This window comes from Sesamum indicum, linkage group LG8 (genome assembly GCF_026168435.1).
Source record: "Sesamum indicum cultivar Baizhima isolate 11 linkage group LG8, ASM2616843v1, whole genome shotgun sequence".
NCBI lineage: Eukaryota > Viridiplantae > Streptophyta > Magnoliopsida > Lamiales > Pedaliaceae > Sesamum > Sesamum indicum.
The window spans coordinates 22,581,018-22,601,276 of NC_142664.1; the positions used below are offsets into that span (position 1 = coordinate 22,581,018).

Here is a 20,259-nt window from a genome sequence, read left to right on the forward strand (position 1 = left end):
ACTATTTATTAAAGATGTAATTTATAAAATAAATAACTTGGGTAAGAAAGTATTTATGATAAAGAATACCCCTAATCACATTTACATGCTTTGAGTTTAGATTTAATCAAAAGAATACTTCTTATTTTTTTACAAAATTCAGATACATCCTTAATTCAATGGAAATTTTTTATACAAACATCCCATAAGATACGTTAAGAAGTGTATCGATAATTTTTTAAAGAATAAAAAATATTTGTATAATTATATAGAACTCCAATGAATATCCATATGCCTTACAATGTCCCCCCCCCCCCCCCCCCCCACCAACGCAGAGATTGTTTGCTTTCTCGTAAATTCTGCCTCATCGAGTTTATCTAATTGACAACATCTATACCTTAATACAATTAAAAAAAAAAAAATACCCATTTCATGTCTTCATAATTTTACCTGCCACATTAATTGTTTTATTAATTTTATTTTTCTCTCTCTCTCTCTCTCTCTCTTCTCAATTTTTGTATTTCTTTTCTTATATTACTCTTTTTCAACAATTTCTCATAAATTCCTCCAACTGTTTAATATTTAAAATTAATTATAAACACATATTTAAATATGTCGCATATACTGTACTAATACACAAAATGCTTCATGGTTGTATATAAAAACCGGATGATTCCAATCCAAGGATGATAGCAGTGACTACAGATCCCAGCCAGCACATATCCAAACAATAGTACAATACATCACTGCCTTATGTTCTGTTGTTGAACATGATCTTCATAACAGAAGCAGAACTACAGAAAGTGCATTCTGCTTGGAACCCGAATTCCCGCCCGCTTCAGAAGATCATGAGATGCGTTCTTAGCCATTATCATAACTTCTTCCTGCCGTTGAAGTTTCCACCAACACAAATTCAAATGATCAGTAAATTGCCAAACCATGAGATGAGTCCAATCCTTTGAATGTTATTAATGACATACCTCGTTCAAGGTCAAGATTTTCTTATCCACCATGATCCAGTGGCCGTTGCACATAAGGGAGGTGATATTTTCAGTTCTCATGCAGTAAACAAGGCTAGAAATGCTGCAAAATAGGCTGGAAGTATCAGCGCGTCTTGTTTTACAGATTAAATACACCACTATAGCATGATGAAAGCAAAGGGCCATAGAAATGCATGCTTGCAAGACTTTTTGCTTATTACCATGCGTATGACGAAAGTTGTAGCTCAAAATTCAACTGTTGAAAATTTTGAATTCTTTACTGTATCGTTTAAGACTGACAAAAATCTTGTGGACTACATATGCAAATAAATCAGCAAGATACCCTTGAAGAATGAGAATATTTTCATTGACAACAGAAGTTTAAAACAGGCAAGTATTCGACTGAACACTTCACATGCTCAAACTTGAAGAAATCCAGAATTCTCGATTCTCAGTGCAATATCTTGCATTAATCAATGGATGGGAGGATTTCTTGGAGAGAATTGCTTTGCCGAAATCACATTCATATCTACATAGTACTGGCTTGAAGAGGTGGAGTCATACCAGTCATGAACAGGCATCATTGACCAAGAATAAGGATTGACAACGATCATGTCAGCCTGCACAGTAAGATTCATACACACCATTAACTCAGCTTCCCGGGAGGTTCATATAAATTGCCATTGGTATTGATTAAGGCTTGTTTTTGCTTTTCTTCTCATGTCTCCCACACAGTAAAATAACTAAATCACGGAAGACATTTGTGAAAAGCTTAGGCACAGACAGTCTACCTTTTTTCCAACTTCAAGCGAACCTATCTCTTTGTCCCAGAGCACAGATTTTGCTCCATTTATTGTGGCCATTTCAAGAACAGTTTCTGCAGGCAAAACAGTGGGATCTGTGGTTCCTTTTTTAAAAACTTCTCGCCCTTTGTTTATTAGGGAAGCAAGGTACATCTCGTCCACTGCAAAGAAGTAGATAAAACACTTTAAGGACAAAGAGAAGTAAACCATGGGATAAATGGAAGCGACCTTTGCCCTTTTCAAGATTTAGCGGTGTTGAGAATTCATTGTAGAAAAAGTTGGCAGGTTTGATTGTAGTAAAAGTTGTAAGTGTTTGAAAACACAAGTGAAAGGTAAAAGAAAAAACTGAAGTTCAAGTGTTTGGTAAAACAATTTAATATTTCCAATTTTACCAATTACCTGTAAAGTTGGTAAGGAGTTGGTTATAACTTTTAGTTTAAATCAACTTAATCAAAGCAATTCAAAAACAGAAAAATTGTAAATAAAAAACCACCTTTTAGCTTATTTTCAGCAAAAAGCTGATAAGCACTAAATATCTGTTGGACGCACTCTGTATTTGCAAGAAAACGAAATGTGTGTATACAATGAAAAGCTTTAACCACTGTGTTGGTAAATTTTGATGGGAGCCTACATGGAAATTTCTCCACATACTTGATTCCATCCATGAAACTTGGCAAAAGTTGCCACTGGCTCATTGTGGTTTAGTACATTAAGTGCATAAGTTGCTGATTTCTGAAATTTTCTCAGTGAGAAGGCATTGCATGTAGAGAGAGGGAGTGCTAGCTTGATCCCATTAATATTAAGAGCAAGTATTGTAAAATAAAACTGAGAAGATTCCAAAATTAATTATAAAACTTTAATAAGATTAAAGGCAATTTTCGTCTCCTAACTATAGGCCATTTTCGTTTTAGTCCCGTAAGTTTCTAGGGTTTCAATTTGGTCCCATAAAACTGAAAAATTCTCAATTTCAGTCCAAATTTGGTCGGAAAAATGCGTGGGTCGCCGGAAAAAGTCACACGCAATGCATGTGACTTTTTATATTGGGGGCTCGATCGTGATTGGCTGGAGAAGTTGATATGGCGCATACGTGGTGCCCAAATGGAAATTTAAAAAAAAAAAGGTACCTATGCTCATCCTATTATTTGACGGTGCGCCATCGGTTCCTAAAGAGACGCAGACACCTGCATCGATCATTTCTCTAATCGGTGCAAATCCTAGCATATGCATTGCAGCAGCAGGACAATGAGACACTTTCACCCCTGATTTTGAAAGTAAACCAACCTGAGAATGGTAACATATGAAGCAGCAGTTAGGACTTAGATTCTATGAAGTAAACCAAAACGAATAGTTATAAAACCAAGATTACTACCACTGAGAACAAATAAAATTTTCTGACGTACAAACAAAGCAAAAGAGGAGAAACTTAGAATATACTTTAAACTATTGAAAGATTTAGTTCTGATTTATACAAGAATTTTTTGATATAGTTGCAGCGAAACTACAGAGATGCCGATAAATTGCTTTAGTGATGGTCGCTTGACAGACAGCATGAAAATTTCTTAAATGCATCATACCTCATTTTCGTCAACCCAAACTGTATGAGCTGCCAATAAGTTGCTTTGCAGTAGCTTGATTTTCTCAAGATATGTAACAGTCCCGTGATCCACTCCTCGTCTCTCCACCACGTGTTTGTTCTCATATGGTATCTCGGCAACATGCTAGATGTTGACAAGATCGATTAAAATTAACCATCAACTCGAATGGAATCTCAAGCAAGCGACATTAAAACATAGTCCACTTCAGTTTATTAAAAGCTGGGATTCTGAGCGTGTTTCTATACATGTTTTTAGAAGGGCTCAAAGAAGTACGTAAAAGAAGAAAACAGAAACATATGAAGAGACACAAGGGAATACATAGAGGTTACCATATGAATTCCAGTATTGAGTTCTTTAGCAGCATCTCTTGTTTCAGTAAGCAGATGATCTGTTGAATTCATAATTTGCCTTAACCCGAACCATATTCTGATTCGTCCATCAGCAGTATTGTGGTGCTTCTTATACAGATCCTTCTGGGACTGTGCCCTCAAAGTGAGAGACATTTAGATTTTATAGTGTGCTTAAAACAAAGTTTAGTAGACAAAGAAATGACTGTTGGGCAACTTTCTCATGGTCCGCTTGTTTCCAGGGAATTCTACAGATCCTTTGAAATTAAGAAATTTGCTGCAAATATCGAGTTTATTCAAGCACCAGTTTCACCGGGTATTAGTAGTCAAAATATCAGGATTAAGAAAAACTCTAGAATATCTATTTTTTGGAAGATAAATACCCTTATGCTACATTTGGATGGAAGATTTGCGGAAAGAATTTCAAATGACTCCACATTTGATTTCTGAATAAGCTAATCAATATATATGCTTAAGCAATAACACCAAACGAACAGCATATCAGACGCAATAATAACTGAAATCATGTCATACACATTAGAGCAGCAAAATGTTTAAAGAACATAACTAAGTCAACCCCCACTACGCATATAGTCATATCACATTGCATCACAAGTATGCAAAACCATTATACGGTTTTGCTTAATCTAGTTAATTTCAGCCTACCTGAATGCACTCCTCGACAGATCTATTGGCCCAGGATGCAGGCAATCCCTCCCCGGCATCCATCACCGATTGCGTCAGACATGCACGTATACCCAGCCGTTCGACTGCCCTCGCCATTCCGGAAACATGCTGCCCTCCGGCTTCAGCAAAGCATGTGACCTATTACATCAACGGGAACTCAACAGATTACAGCCACTCTAAATAAATTAAAAATCAAGATTCCGCTCACAGAATAAGGCATCTTAGCCTTCCAAGTTCCATAACAAGGTATAACAAGTACCTAATTTACGACATACTGTAACTGATGCAATAGTGAATAAATACAGATACTGCAGTGCTTACACCCGAGCGAATGAGCTCAATTCCGCAGAGTAAAGTGGAAATATACGAGTCCTCTTCCGTCATGTTGGATTCATAAGGCCAAATGCGGTCATGAAGCCACGTTAGCAAGTCAACATCATCAGCTATCCCTCTAGCCAGCTGCTGTGATGTATGAACATGTGTGTTTATCAACCCTATCAGAAGCAACAAAACACAGTCCTAATCATTATTTGATGGCATCTACGCTAAAATTTTCTGCAGACATATTGCTTTCTTCTTCCTCATAGTACCTTACTAATCTAAGATTTGTGTAGGAACAAAGAGTCTTTGGATGGTGACCTGCAGCATTATTCCACAAAAAACACCATTCTATGTAGCTGGCTTTCATATGAAAACGGAAAAAGTATGTTGAGAATTAGGATGTGGCACCATTATTTAATTGAGGATATATTTTTTGAAAAAGTTTGTCATTTTAATTAACAAGTTAAATAATTGACTTATGCCTGTCCAGTGTACATGAAAACATTAAATTTGCCCCCCTAATAACTGTAATTTATACTACCTTATTAAGGCTTAGACAGCGAGAATTTAAATATAATATACAAAATGTGCACCGACTAAAAGTCTAAAATAATGGTGTATACTTAACAATGGCTAGGAATTAGAAGGATTATGGGGTAAAAATTTCTCATTAAAGACCACCTACTACACTCTTCATCAAACTAAATGCCCGCCTCTTTCAGTCCCAATTTCATTTTCAATCTTTGAAGAATAACTCCTGCAAAATAAATGCACAATTCCCAACCCTAAAACTTTCAAAAAGTCGCAAAATAAATTATATGGACCATTGTTCCCAAACTTGAATTTGTAATAGAAAATACTTCATTTAACAGCAGCAATAATAAAACATACATTGTACATACAATCATACATTACGAAAGCTCCGCAGAGAAAAAGTGTAAATTTCATTAACCAATAAAATATTTGTGACAATACCATGTCATCAGATATTACCACCGATAATAGCCTGACATCGCCCATAATATCATAGTATTAGCGATTTAAATTACTTCCAGATTGGTAAGGATTGTTTTGAATATGTATCAACCAATAATGTTGGATACGAGTCACTACTTTTAATCATGATTAAGAGAGTATTTGCAAGAGCTTTTCAAAAGCACTTTTTAGCGTTTCGCTCCAAAAAAGTACTTGACCTATTTGGGTTGCCAACTTCTGCTTTTGAAACTGCTAAAATAAGCACTTTCAGACCAAAGGTTAAAAGCAACTTGTGAGGTATTTCTAGCTGCTTTAGGTTTTTCCATGAATAAATTCAACTTCTTTTGGACTAATTCACCCTTATTATAATAATCTTCATTTGAATTTTCCCTTTTTAATTTTTTTTCAAAATTAACACTAATAAAATGGAAGCTTCCACATATTTAATATGTTAGGAGTTGTATATTTTATTTACTACATTATCTGATATATATCATAGAAAAATATAAATTAAAATGCTATGATTAATTAATAAAAAAAATATTTTTTTTGGCAATCATGCAACTTTATTTATTGTGTATGAAAGAACAATTATATTACTCAATTGGAGCATTATTGAATAAAACATTAAGTTTTTCTATTAGTATTCAATATTTTATTAATATGAATGATAAATATTTATAAAATAAATATGGAATATACTAATTGAATAAAATATATTATTTTTTGAGAAAAGATAATTTATTATTAACAAAAAACAAGTGAAAATATTAAGCAAAAATAACATATTTGTAACACGAGGACAAAAGGATCTTTAATCGGTTAAACTTGTTTTAAAAGTATTTTTTCTCAAACACTATGCAATTAGCTTTTATTTTTATTTCACTTTTTTTACAAATTCTATTGCTACAACTTTCAACTTTAGCTATCAAATTCACTTTCTCAAAACAGGAGCTCTCGCAAACACTCACCGACACACACACACACACACACACACACAATCTATATATATCTATATAACAGTATCAACACTCACACATATACATACATGTATCGCCTCACAAGTCACAACATATATTGTGGAGAGGATGGTAAGTGGTAACAATATATAGTCTCTGCATTCAAGAGACAGCAGGAAACAGATAAATTTTGATCGAAATATAAATCATACAGTTTTATTATATATAATGTAAGATTAATTCAAAAGATAATTAAAGACAACTACCTGGTAGCAAAAACTGGCCATGGAGGTTGATGAGATGCGGTGAAAGAGAAGAGAACTGGGAAATGATATCCTCCGACTGTCCAACGGCGACAATGGTGTCGCCCCGGACAACGACGGCGCCGTTCCGGTAAACGCGATTCTGTGAATCCATGGTCACAACGAGAGCATCGTGGAGCACGATGACGGTGTTTTCCTTCAATGGCTGCTGCTGTCGTTCTTCCTCCATCTCTAACTGTACTGAACTGTACTCTGTCCACCGCTTCGCCCAAAACGAAAGAGCTTTGACTTTATTTGGTGAGAGTGTGTCCTTTATGTGTATTGTTCTCTTTCTCCAATGCCATACAGTTTAAACTGCGTGAGAGTTCCAAATAGCGATTTTCGTTAAAGGATTTTGCGAGGATCGTCGGTAGGAAAGAGAGTAACATATACCAGTAATCCAAGTATATATTCTTGATGCGTAATTAAAATAAATACAAATTTTCCATTATAAAGTTTACGATAATCTGTTTATTTTATTTTTTGTTTGTCTTTCAAAATTGTTACATATATTTCACAAGTTAATTCGTATAATTTCACTTTGCTTTCTTCTTTTTTCTAAAAAATTCTCGATACTAATATATTTTACTAGGAAAAAATGCAAGCAATTCCCTTGTGATATCACAAATAAAAAAATTATCTTCTTATTAAACCTCCTTATATTTTCTAAATACAACAATTTACCCTATGATTTTTAAAATGAAACAATTTACTTCCCTATATAAGGAAGTACATCGTTTTTATTTTAAAAAATACAAAAGGATAAATTGTAATTATAAGGGGGGTAATGTGCTCATTTTCAATATCACAAGAGGATAAATTACTATTCACTGTATTTTACTATAATGGATCCTTAACCTATATGTCCTTATTCAATTAAAACTTGTATGCAGTACTCATACGAGTGTGCATAATTAAATAAAATTCATAAAAAATTATTTATATTTTTTAATATATATTTTAATTAAAAGAAAATTATATAAAAAAATAAAGTTAGTGGAGGGTGAGAGGTTAATAAATAAATAAAATTATTTATTAAAAAGTATATAAATTCGCAAATCGAAAAAAAAATACACACACACACACACACCAAAATGGTGATATCAGCGAATAATTAGGTATAGTTCCCAAAGTTGTAAAGCTGATTATTAGGAATGCAAAATATTTAATTAAAGTAGGAGAAATATATAAATACTTTCTTGACATTATTAATTAGGATTCTGCCTCTTTGTTGTATGTTGATGTTTCCTTGTTGAACTCTATATCCTTCTTTCACTATGTTTATTTATTTTCTCTAAATTTTGTTGCTTATCAATGTTTGAAATATTCACATTTTCTCTATTTTTTCATACTTATCTGTTTTTCTTGTACATTTTTTTATCAACTCCCGTAACAAAAAATACAACTTTTTGTTATAGTTAATTACCATAAGTAAAAATAAAAATTATGGTGAATATTAGTTAACATCGACTGCGCAAAGACTATCAGCCAAATGAATTTGAAATCATTGCACAAACTCCTTATAATTAGTCCAGAGATCTTAAATATATGTATCTAATATCATGGTATATTTGGATTGATGGACTTCGAAATTTCACTAACCAATCCTTTCGATTTGTCTGGATAAAATTTTATATTTAAAGAGTTTCAAATCTTTAAACTTTAATTTTGAATCATGTTTTGTTGACTTCGGTAGACTTCAAATTCTTCCAATATAGAATTACTTCTCCTATAGATTTTTTATCAAATTCAAATTCATCAGTCAAATGTAACCAACCAATGAAGCCTAATTTAATTAGGAAATCCACAATTCCCTAATCAATACGTCGCCACGAGTTTGAATTTCATATATATATATATATATATATAATAATAATAGTTATTAGTATATTATAATAAGGAATTATTGACTAATTATACAAACTTAATATTGGTGATTAATGTATATTAATTTTAATATTAAAATTTATGATGTAATTATAATTAATTTACTTAAATATAACAAAATATAATAAATAAAAAATCCAAATCCAAATCCAAATATAAATATTGGCATAAAACTCATCTCACAATCTATAATTTAACACTTTACCATTCCCTTCCAAGAGCTGATCCAATTTAACACCCAAACCCGGAACCCGAGCCCACATCCCACGTACGCGGGAGGCAGTTAAACCGCAACTCTCGCGCCCTCTCTCTCTCTCTCAGCATTCCCTATTCGCATACAAACTCTCCATCTCTCTCCCTAGCAAAACATTGAAGAAGAACCCCACTAAAACCCTTGGTCTGCTTCTCTCTCTGCGTCATGGGTGCCTCTGTCAAACAAGAAACCATTGATCTGCCGGACAAGAAACATAGCCCGGAAATAATTTCATTAAGCAGTAGCAGCAGCGAGTTCTCGGATTCCAGTTTCTATGACTCCGAATCCGACGTCGAACTTAACCCGAAGAAGAAGCAAAGGGTGGAAGCTGTTTTGCCGGCTGGGTTTCTCGACCCGATCAAACCGGTGGCTTCTCAAAGATCCACCGTCGCCAGCATGAATGGGACTACTGCCCCGAACAATGTTGCTCTTGCGGTGAAAGAAGAGAGAATTGAGAAGGGGAGCGATGTTTCGAAGGATGTCGTTCGTGTGGAAAACGGGAAAGAGAAAGCGGTTACTTCGGTGGCTCCGGTGCGGGGTTGCAAACAGTTCTGGAAAGCCGGGGACTATGAGGGCTGCCGCGACGCCGGCGGAGAGGTTTCCCTTGGTGCGTTGAAATACTATTTCTCGATCGATTATTTGATTCTCAGTGATGGGATTTTAATTTTATAATTATTTGCTTTCATGAGCAAGCATAGAGAACAAGAGGATATATATATATATATATATATATTGTGATTACTATGCTTTTTCTAATATGATGATCTGCTCATTATGATTTACTTTGCCGGAAACTGCTCTCTTCCTGTATCTAAGTCAGTGGAACAGCTTATAATCAAGGATTGCGTTCCTTCCTGATGAAAATATACTTGGAGCATAGTTGATTTCTTCAAGTATTCTTTAGAAATACTTATATTTGGCCTGACTACCATATTAAACAACCACTAAGTTATTAGAGATGAAAGACATTAAACATTTAGTATATAACTTTACAAATCTATTAAACACATCAAGTACATGCAGTATTTTTTTTGAATGAGGCCTATAAAATTGAACTGTTTTTTTGATAAAGGGTGGTGGTTATTCTTTTTCTGTGAAGTTCAATATTCATGATCAGTGGACTAATGTTTACTGTAAACTTTGAGGAAAGATTGTATGCGTATTTCGCGTAAAGGAGATAAAATATAAGAGATTTTAGTCTTTTGATTCCTTTTTAGCTTTAAATTTCTTTAAATTTCGAGCATCATTTTGACAGATTGTTACACTATGTTTAGTATTAAGATCTAGTAACATTTTCTTATTCTTGATGCGTATGAAGTACTACTGAATTATCATATGTTTATATCTCATTGATGCATGGAGCTACTTGTATAGTGCTGCTGGCTGCAAGTGACAAGCCTTATATGGATTTGACTCAGACTCAACTCGACCTTTCTTCTTATAGCTCTAGTTTATACTGCTGCATTTTCTTAATTTTGTTTATATTGCAGGGCTATTGTTTTTTGTCACAGACACATAATTCTATATATATATCAATTACTGGCTAACTGAATTGTAATGGATTTGAATTTGTTCAATTATTTTTTTTATTTATTTTGACTTTATGAAATATTACTTGAAATGTTTTATGCTGATAAGGAGGAAACATAAAACTTCACCTCTGTGCATGACCAATTAATAATTATTTTCACATTATTAATCTAGTTAACAATTATAGTGTTCATCAATTTTGCAGCGGACATGGATCATATCAGGGTTCATCCTAAATTCCTGCATTCAAATGCTACCAGCCATAAATGGGCTCTGGGAGGTGAATAATGAAGTGTTATTCTATCTGTTATAATATCTTCAATTTTTTTTTTAAAGTTGGTAATTTTGCCCATGGCCTGTAATTTTCCAGCTTTCGCCGAGCTTCTAGATAATGCTTTAGATGAGGTACCTGCATTATTCACATTCCTAATAACGGCCTTTGGATTCTTCAATTTATACTTTTCTGTTTTATAGCCATATATTTTCATCAGGTTTGCAATGGAGCAACCTATGTCCTCGTTGATGTGCTGGAGAACATCAAGGAAAAAAATAAAATGCTGGTGGTTCAAGGTATAATTAGGCTCTTTCTTTGTCAGTCCTGGAAATAAGAAAATTGCAACTTTTTTAGTGAACACGACATGCATGCTTGAATTAACACTTCAAAACTCCATCTTAATTTTCTATTAAATGAGTTTCTTTCCCAAAATTATATTCGAACTTTGCTGTATTTTATTTCTTTGTCTTTAAACCATTTCATGAGATTTGGTTGTTTAACCGTTAGCATGCATGTGAGACAATCTTTTCTTACTTATTTTCTATTTTATATCTATTTAAAATTAATTGCAATATGACTGCAGATAATGGTGGGGGGATGACTCCTGATAAGATGCGACAGTGCATGTCTCTAGGCTATTCTGCAAAAAGCAAGTTGGCGAACACAATTGGACAATGTAGGTGATAACATTTTATAATGATATCTGTGCTAATAAAACTAGATACATTTCACTTGGATCTGACCTTAAACATCTTTTGATTTTCACCAGATGGGAATGGCTTTAAGACCAGTACTATGAGGCTCGGGGCAGATGTCGTTGTGTTCTCACGCTGTTGGGGGAAGTACGGGGAAAGGTAGTTAGATGCTTTATCATCATTTTTATGAGTTCTCTTATTTGTGCCAATAGCTGGCAATGATGCTTCGACCTATCCATGTATCTGACTACTAAATTGCAATATTCTCTGCCTAGCTTCTTAAATATGGGTGACTAAATTATTGTTGTTTCCTCTGCTTTGTAGCACAACACAAAGTGTCGGAATGCTGTCGTATTCATTCTTGCGGGATACTGGGAAGGAAGATATAGTGGTTCCCATGGTAATTTTTGCATGGATTTTTTTTACGAGCTTTGACTTTGTTTAATGTTCTTGAATCCACATGTTGGGGTAACTTGCTTGCATAATGTAACATTTGCTTATGAGCTTTGACTTGCTGCAATCTTCTTAAATGCACCTGAAGAACAACTTGCATGATATATTACTTGCTTGTTTCATTTTGGCATCTGTTGGGAAGTTTTTGGTTTAGATGTGGACATACCTGGAAGTTGTAGAAAACAATATCAAATAATAGAAAACAACCATTTCTGTCCTACATAACAGTCAAAGACAAGGAAAATATCAACTTTACCATATCTTGGTAAAATATGATTTAAAAGTGGCTTACGGTTTTATAGCCAGAAGCTACATTTCTAGTAAATAGGTAAATTTTGGATTAGAGCATTGTGTTATTTAGCCACTATATGTTACAAACTTTTTAATGTTTTGTGAATCTTAATAAATGTAGTCTATATGGTTCTAACAGTTGCTTCTTCTTTTTTTTTTTTTTTGGGGAACACTTGGTGAATAGATTGATTATGAGAAAATGGGAGAAACTTGGAATATGCAAGTGAAATCATCTTCTGATTGTTGGCAACGAAATCTTGAGACCATTGTGCAGTGGTCTCCCTATGAAAGTGAAGAAGATCTTCTTAGACAGGTATTCGTGATGTTTTAGTGGATAATAGAAATATCTTATAACTATCTGCATTTTGTCTAAGTACTTCATTTGTTCTCCTGTAGTTCAATTTCTTGGATGATCAAGGCACACGGATCATAATCTATAATCTCTGGGAGGACGAAGAAGGATCATTGGAATTGGATTTGGACGCCGACCAACATGTATTCTGATTCTTTCATACTAGATTTTATTTGTTGTATAGATGTTTGTATGTATCTTTACTTATCTTTCTAATTCATATGGTGTTTAAATGTTAATAAATATATATCATGTAAAAGAGGATGAATTGCAGACTACTTAATCGGAACCCACCTTTTTATATCAGGATATTCAAATCAGAGGTGCTAACAGAGATGAGAAGAAGATACAGATGGCCAATATGTACTCAAGCTCTAGGCATTTTCTTACTTATCGCCATTCATTGAGGGTATATCACTCTGTTGTTTCCTTTTTCGTTTTGTATGTGACGGTGCAAATTTCTGTTGTTTATCATGATACTTTTGTTGTTTTGTCGCTTGTATTCTTGCCTTCATTGTATTCCTCTTATGCTTATAATTGCAACCAGGTATGAGAAATAAAACGAAGTAGTTAAACAAACTTATTTTATATGTCCTCCCATCATTCTTATTCCGTTTTGTGAGAAATAATGATAACTGTAATGGAGGTAAGGAGTAGTTGTCTTAAAGGTTTCTGACAGTTTGTCCTGTTGTATGTCTATGCTGTAACAAAATGTAACTTTGTCAAGATAGTGAGATGTTGTACTTGTTGATTGGCCTAGTCTGGTAGGTTATACGATCCACCACCTAGTGAAATATGACTGGCTTACAAGTATCCAAGAAGACTTTGAATCTGAGTTGCCCTTGCCCGGTGAATGTATGTTATAAACGTGGCATATGATAACTCAGGTTGCTTAGTTAAATTATTATCTTTTTACAGCTGAAGCACAGAAATATTGACAATTTTCTATGATTATATTGCTGATATTGGTTGGCCTTTCAAAAAATTACAGTTCCTGTTAATAGAGTTCTATTGGGATCTAACTGTCATTCACAACCTAAATATATGCGTCTATAACATGCCATATTTTGAGTTATTCTTACACCTTGAGAAGAAACAATTTGGATTTGTATGTGTTTTCATTATTAAGATAGTTTCATATTCTTTAGACCGACATTCTTGTCTAATTATGGATTTTCATTACATGACTCTTCCAGAGCTATACCTCAATTTTGTACCGTAGGATCCCACCTGGTTTTCGCATCATCTTACGGGGGAAGGATGTTGATCATCATAATATAGCTGACGATTTGATACACACTAAAGAGCTTGTATATAAGCCAGCAGCTTCTGCAGATGCAGCAGCAAAGGATCCAAATGTAGTGATTTTATACTCTGACCTTTTATTTACAATATGCACGGATATCACTCTAACCGCATATTCTGTCCCAATAGATGTTAGCTGTGGTAACACTTGGATTTGTTAAAGACGCAAGATGCCATATTGACATTCAAGGGTTTAATGTATATCACAAGAATCGGCTTATAAAGGTTGGTTACTTTATAAATTTCCATTTGCTTTACTAGACTTATTCCTGATCATCCACAAAACATTTGTTTGTCAGCCTTTTTGGAGGGTCTGGAATGCCGCTGGAAGTGACGGTCGAGGAGTCATAGGTATATCTTGTCTGAATATTATGCTGTCATTGTTTCAAACAAATTCTCTGTTCGGATTCTAAAGTAACGTTACATCTTTTTGTTCCTTGACATTGTATGTTTTAGGTATTTTGGAAGCTAACTTTGTTGAACCAGCACATGATAAACAGGGATTTGAGCGCACAATTGCGCTATCTAGACTTGAGGCTAGGCTAGTACATTTGCAGAAGACTTTTTGGTGCGTTCATCTCCTTGTTCAAATCTTTTGTGGGATCCTTCATAATTGTCAAACTACTGATTTGGAAAGTTGAACAGGTCTGAAAACTGCCACCTCATCGGCTATGCTCAACGGCGTCATCCAAAGAAGTCTGCTTTGCCTGAGAAAAAAGCTTCAGCTATTGCCAAAGATAAATCAAATCCTAAGCATAATACAAAAGGGAACCCCCCGAAAGGTGGCTCCTCACCTGCTCTGGCTGCCAGTAATATTGAAGGGAGAACTCGGTTTGAGACACCGGCTAGAAATCACCATAAGCCTTCTCCATCACTCGAGAAGCCTCAATCAGAATGTCCATCAGCAGACAAAGTGGCTGGAAATGTGCAGGTCAAGGTAGTCTTCCTTGATTTAACTTTTGCTTCTTAATTTGTAACTTGTAATTAACAAGTATTCTTTTTTGGGCTGAATCTACATAATTTACTATGAAAAGCATTAGCTTTGTTTTTGAGTTAATTATATCTTTTCGTTTGCTCTCTGAAACAGACAGAAGATACCAGCGTAGACGCATCCTTTCTTTTCCCGTATTCTACTCTTCCTTCAACTACTGATATGGTTCTTAAGTTGAAAGAAGAGAATGGTCGCTTGAGAAACAGGTATGAACTCTCTTGTTAGCTCTACATACATGCACGCCTTGCTTGCTGTCCGTTCTTTTCCCATGTTCTACCCCTCAATTTTCTACTTGCAGTTTGAGGAATGTACTGCACGATTTGCAGTATGAAAAAGACAAGAGCAAGTCACTGGAAAATCAGGTAAGCGGTGTTCCATTTCTTCTGTTTTCCAAATCCTTTGTTACTTGGACTCTCTATAGAGGTTTCAAATGTCAAAAGTTACTCAGAACAGTGAGTTTTATTTTGTTTACCACTTTTCATGTTTCTACTGTGAAGTAATATTCTTATATGATATGAGTTCATTAGAATGGTGGTTGGACGAACCAAACATCTCCATCCATTAGTTTGATTTAACCTTAAGATATATTCAAGTTCTGTTACATGTTCAAGTCAGTTTAATGCATATGTGCTACTTGTACAAAAATTACGTCAACTATTCTATTTAAGAGAAGATTTTGTACACATGACATGTAATAATAGATGGAACATAAGAGATGTAGTAGGACTGAATACAAAATTCAGTCCCTTCCCTCCCCTACCCTTGTTCGATCCTTACTGCATCGAAGCAACATATGCAAAGACGCTTTCTTTCACTGGAATACAATATGTTTATTTTCTGGTTTCAGATTCATGAAATGAAGCAAAAGATTGATAAAATGGATCAAGAACAAGAACAGTTTGTTAGTTCCTTCTCAGAAGAAAGAAGCCGGCGAGATAAAGAGGAAGAAAATCTGAGAAGAAGAGCAAAGGTCTGTTAAGTTACACTTGTAATTTTCCCTCCTGTTCTCCCATTCATCTGATCATCTTGTGAATTGTTTCCCCTCTTACTGTAGGAGGCTTCTGAAACTATTCAAGGATTGCTGAGAAAAGTGAGGATACTAGAGGCCACCAGTGCCATGCATTCACATTAATCAAGTTTAATACAAAATTGTTGGATTAGCTATCCTTTTATATTTAGTAGCCCAAGTTCAATCCAGGGGTCCGATATAGAATGAATGAACAAATTGTTGGATAAGCTATCCGGTCTGACATTAACCGTGGACGCCATCCTCATTTCTCCTAGATTTCTTGTCTATTCAATCCCAGTTTTCACTCTCAAATCATACATTTCTTTCTTTTGCCGGAAATTTTGGTGCAATCCTATGAGTGTATTGGACAGAATGATCATAGGCCCATGATCTACAGCTTCTTCACTCTACCTAATCCCCAATTGTGCGTCCAGTGAAAGTTTGTGCATGCAACAAACTTTTTTAGCTGTTGAGGGTAGTATGGACATTCAGTATGTGTGTGTTTTCTCTTTTTCTTTTAAGCAAAATAACTTTTTTATTTTTGTTTATAATTTATCAATAAATTCACTATTATTGCGACCCAATTCAGAAAAAATTCTTTTAAAGAATATATTATTTATTATATCATTTATAATCTAATAAAGATATTAAATCTACATACTAATAGCAATCAAATTTAATATTATAGAACTTTAAGCTTCAATTTTATCACTTCAATCAAACATTATTGTCGATCAAGATGTTGAAAAATATACCAGCATAATTAATATATTTATATAACTAAATATTCAATTATTTATCAATTAAAACATTACGCGATAATAATTTTATGATGTTTAAGTTGTTTAAATTTGTTCTTTTGAATTCAGATAGATAAATAAATAATAATTTAATTGAATTGGGGAAGATAATTAGAAATATTTTTGTGATTCAAATTAAAAATTGTTGTCAGAGCAGACTTAATGATGATTTTCGTTTATTTCCTATTGTTCTCCACAAGTAGTTACTGCAGACCTTAAACTGAGTATAGATACATAATTCTCATAGAGGCACACAAATCTTGTAATTTATTTCAACATAAAAAACGAACAATATCCAGATTATAATGTTTGAGACTCCAATTCTTTTTATTCAACACTCCACACTGCAACCTTTGGTTTGATCACACACTCTTTTGGATGGACTCAAGGTAGGGTATAATTGTAACTTCACACTCCCATTTTAAAAAATAAAGAAAAAAAAACTCAAAAACCAAGAAAGCCTTCTTCTTCATCCGCCGTTGCCGGCCACCTTCAACCGTTGCACCACCACCCCCACTATCTTCCCACTGCCGCCCCTCACCTCATTTGCTATAGAATCAATAGCATAGTCGGAATATTTCTTTTTATTCGCCTGAAAAAAAAAAAATACATAGTGCTATAAAACACTAAAATTAAGACGTTTACGAGAGAGAAAAATTGAAAGACAAAGTGCAAAAACCCTCAAACGTTGAATCTTATACTCCATCTAATGTACACACACTATATATGTGTACAAAACTTACATTATTAATTTTATTTAAGAATAAAATTTTTAAGTAACATGTGTATATTAAATAAAATAAAATTCAGAAAAAAAAAATCAAAGTAGGATGGGGAATAGGAGGGAAGTAATATATGGTTTGTGTTTGTTTCTCATTTATGGCATGTGATAAGAAAAGGTATATGATCCACAGACATATTGATGAGAGTAGATATGAGCTAATAAATACCGGCATGCTATTCATTTTCACATCGTACTTTTCCAGCTTTTTATGCCAAAATTTCAATCCTTTTTTCCTCGGAGTCATGTTCCTTTCACCCTTTACCATTTAATTTCTACCTCTCTACCAATTAATTTAAACAATCCTTAATCCATTTCTATTAAATTATCTATATTTCATTTTATAACATTATAATCAATAAAATTATATATCCTTAAATTGTTAGATTTAAAGAAAATCCCCTATTTATTTGCATTTTGGTAATAACATGCATGCATACGTAATAAAAAAATTCCGACCCAATAATATACAGGCAAAATTCAATTAAAGCAACACAAAAAAGAAAAAGAAATTACAAGAAATTAACATTGAAAATTACGATCGAGCAAATTTAAGTACAATAATTAAGGTTGCTCCCTCATACATATGATTAATTAGTACATGATTAATTAATCTAAAACGTGAGGGAATTTTTGTCAGCTCTTAATTTCCTAACAAGAAAATTAATTCTACAAATTAAAGCCAATATATTTTAAATTAATTGATTAATATTAAAGCCAAAGTGCTCCGGCTTCCTTGAGGAGTGGAACCAAAGTGCCACTAATATGCGACGCCATAACTCTGTCCATCGCTCCGATGAGTTTGCCGCCGATGAAGACCACGGGGACGGCGGAGCCTCCGCCGAGCAGCCGCGAGAGGGCCCTCTCGATCTCCTTGCCTCTGGGGTCTTGGTCGAGCTCGTAGACAGTTGGGTTCACCCCCATCCCGCAGAAAAGCCTCTTCACTGCATGGCACATGCAGCAAGTGCTTACGCTGAATATCACCACCGCGCTGCCGGACGCCAGCCGCACCACCCTCTCCAAAGGGTCCCCCGACCCGGTTCCACCGTGGACGGAGGAGGAACTGTGTGACTCCGATTGGTAATACATGCCTATATATATAGATATATATACGTTGCTAATCACTAGGGTGTTTTTTTCCTTGAATTTCAAGAATCAAAACCGCCCAGACAGGAAGAAGGTTGAAAAGGAAGTAAAGAAATGAAGACAAGATATAGAGAAAGTGTTTTGTCCGAGGATGATGTGTGAAAATGATGAGAAGTGAGGGATTATATATAGTTGGTGGTGGGGGGGTACCCCCAGGTGGGTTGGGGGGGGGGGGGATGGGGTTTTTGATTTGTCTATGTTTGTCTCAACGCGTGCTAAGAGGATGTTGTGTAGTGGTTTTGCTTTAAAAGGGTTGCAAAAATATTGCCGAAGGACATAAATGTGGGACAGAAGAAAGACATACTCTGAAAGTGTAAGGCGGCTATACGGGGCTTCTGTCTTAATTAATTCTACAAACTATTTATTTAGGTATAATTACAGTTTCATCCTTTTATATTTATGTAATTATACGTAAATTTTTTATAATTTGAAAAATTATATCTAACACTTCTAAGATTTATTTTTGTCTAATAATTAATTTCCTCAATTAATAAAAAATTCACCGAATTTGGTGATATCAACCAAAACATGCAAATGAAAAATTGATATTCACCGTATATTGACTTATTACTAACTTATTACAGGTCAATTTTTTTTCCCGACTAACTATCCTTATAATGGTGAAAATAAATCTCCTCATATGTATTAACACGTAAAGATATATGAATATAATTTGGTCATAAAAAGATTTATGTGACTTGCAATAAATAAGTAATAAGTCAACTGGAGGTAAATATATATATATTTTCAATATTTTAATAATCTCAACAAATTTTATGAACATTCACTAATAAAATGACTTATTTTTTAGATAGAAGCAAACCCCGAGTGTTAGATATAATTTTTCAGATTTTCAGATCATGGAGGTGTACGTATAATTACATCAAATTTCATAAAAGGAGAATTTAATCATCTCATTTATTTATTTATTTTAATTAATATTAGGTACGTAGGATGTATACATACGTACACACTAAATTGTTTAAGAAAACATTTAATTAGTGTGTTGGTAGAATTATGGGTAATTGTGTGTATGATATAGATAGACGGCTGAGGGTGTACTGGTTGTCGGGGGGTTCAATTGAATTGATGAGTGTGTGTTGTGTGTGTGGGAATTAAGTATTAATACATAGTATTTAATGTATAAATTAAATGGGCATGTATGTATGTGGCGTATTGATTTCATTATTAATTATGGGAACACCCATAATTAATTATAATGTTTTAATGTTTCCAACGGTCGTGAGATGTGTTAGTTATTGCTCACTCTTCAATTCCCCCAACCCCAACTGCTTTTAATTCTCACCTGGCAAACAATATTAATAATAATTAATTCTTTATTATGTTTAATTCTAATTAATGTGGTCTGAGTTGTCCTCTCACACGTTGCACCACAACATTGAACACGTCCAATAGTTGCATTGCACTCCACATTCATTCATCCTCATCACGCTTATTTTAATTTCTCTCTACAATAATTTTGCATAAACAAATTAAATATTATATATAATTGATGTTTAATTTAATGCATTTTCTACTAAACA

The 20,259-nt window shown here is 34.1% G+C and overlaps 3 protein-coding genes across 3 annotated transcripts; 1 reads left to right on the forward strand and 2 right to left on the reverse strand.

Moving 5' to 3' along the window:
- Nucleotides 1-609: 609 nt before the first annotated feature.
- On the reverse strand, nt 610-7,302 carry LOC105168450 (uncharacterized). The gene is made up of 10 exons (XM_011088540.3): nt 6,913-7,302; nt 4,713-4,885; nt 4,371-4,529; nt 3,687-3,836; nt 3,337-3,480; nt 2,887-3,043; nt 1,751-1,923; nt 1,524-1,579; nt 960-1,062; nt 610-863 (listed from the first exon to the last, which is right to left on the reverse strand). Exons 1-10 carry the CDS (start codon nt 7,136-7,138, stop codon nt 774-776), a joined length of 1,431 nt encoding a protein of 476 aa, XP_011086842.1. The 5' UTR covers nt 7,139-7,302; the 3' UTR covers nt 610-773.
- A 1,913-nt stretch (nt 7,303-9,215) lies between these two features.
- LOC105168686 (protein MICRORCHIDIA 7-like) lies at nt 9,216-16,458 on the forward strand. The gene is made up of 19 exons (XM_020696357.2): nt 9,216-9,695; nt 10,824-10,898; nt 10,989-11,023; nt 11,110-11,188; nt 11,476-11,568; nt 11,662-11,746; nt 11,912-11,987; nt 12,516-12,644; nt 12,728-12,826; nt 12,991-13,092; nt 13,880-14,041; nt 14,118-14,213; nt 14,288-14,339; nt 14,445-14,556; nt 14,634-14,925; nt 15,076-15,185; nt 15,278-15,341; nt 15,827-15,949; nt 16,034-16,458. Exons 1-19 carry the CDS (start codon nt 9,254-9,256, stop codon nt 16,109-16,111), a joined length of 2,304 nt encoding a protein of 767 aa, XP_020552016.2. The 5' UTR covers nt 9,216-9,253; the 3' UTR covers nt 16,112-16,458.
- A 1,579-nt stretch (nt 16,459-18,037) lies between these two features.
- LOC105168451 (glutaredoxin-C1) lies at nt 18,038-18,810 on the reverse strand. The gene has a single exon (XM_011088541.3). It carries the CDS (start codon nt 18,656-18,658, stop codon nt 18,281-18,283), a length of 378 nt encoding a protein of 125 aa, XP_011086843.1. The 5' UTR covers nt 18,659-18,810; the 3' UTR covers nt 18,038-18,280.
- Nucleotides 18,811-20,259: the final 1,449 nt, after the last annotated feature.

Excerpts from the sequence above, each read along its gene's own strand:
- LOC105168450 (XM_011088540.3), bottom strand. The coding sequence starts at position 7,138 with ATGGAGGAAGAACGACAGCAGCAGCCATTGAAGGAAAACACCGTCATC. Across the intron at positions 4,530-4,712 it reads TTGAGCTCATTCGCTCGGGT|GTCACATGCTTTGCTGAAGC; the intron begins GTAAGCACTGCA and ends TTGATGTAATAG. Across the intron at positions 864-959 it reads AAATCTTGACCTTGAACGAG|GAAGAAGTTATGATAATGGC; the intron begins GTATGTCATTAA and ends CTTCAACGGCAG.
- LOC105168686 (XM_020696357.2), top strand. The coding sequence starts at position 9,254 with ATGGGTGCCTCTGTCAAACAAGAAACCATTGATCTGCCGGACAAGAAA. Across the intron at positions 14,042-14,117 it reads CAGCAGCAAAGGATCCAAAT|ATGTTAGCTGTGGTAACACT; the intron begins GTAGTGATTTTA and ends CTGTCCCAATAG. Across the intron at positions 14,926-15,075 it reads CTGGAAATGTGCAGGTCAAG|ACAGAAGATACCAGCGTAGA; the intron begins GTAGTCTTCCTT and ends TCTCTGAAACAG.
- LOC105168451 (XM_011088541.3), bottom strand. The coding sequence starts at position 18,658 with ATGTATTACCAATCGGAGTCACACAGTTCCTCCTCCGTCCACGGTGGA.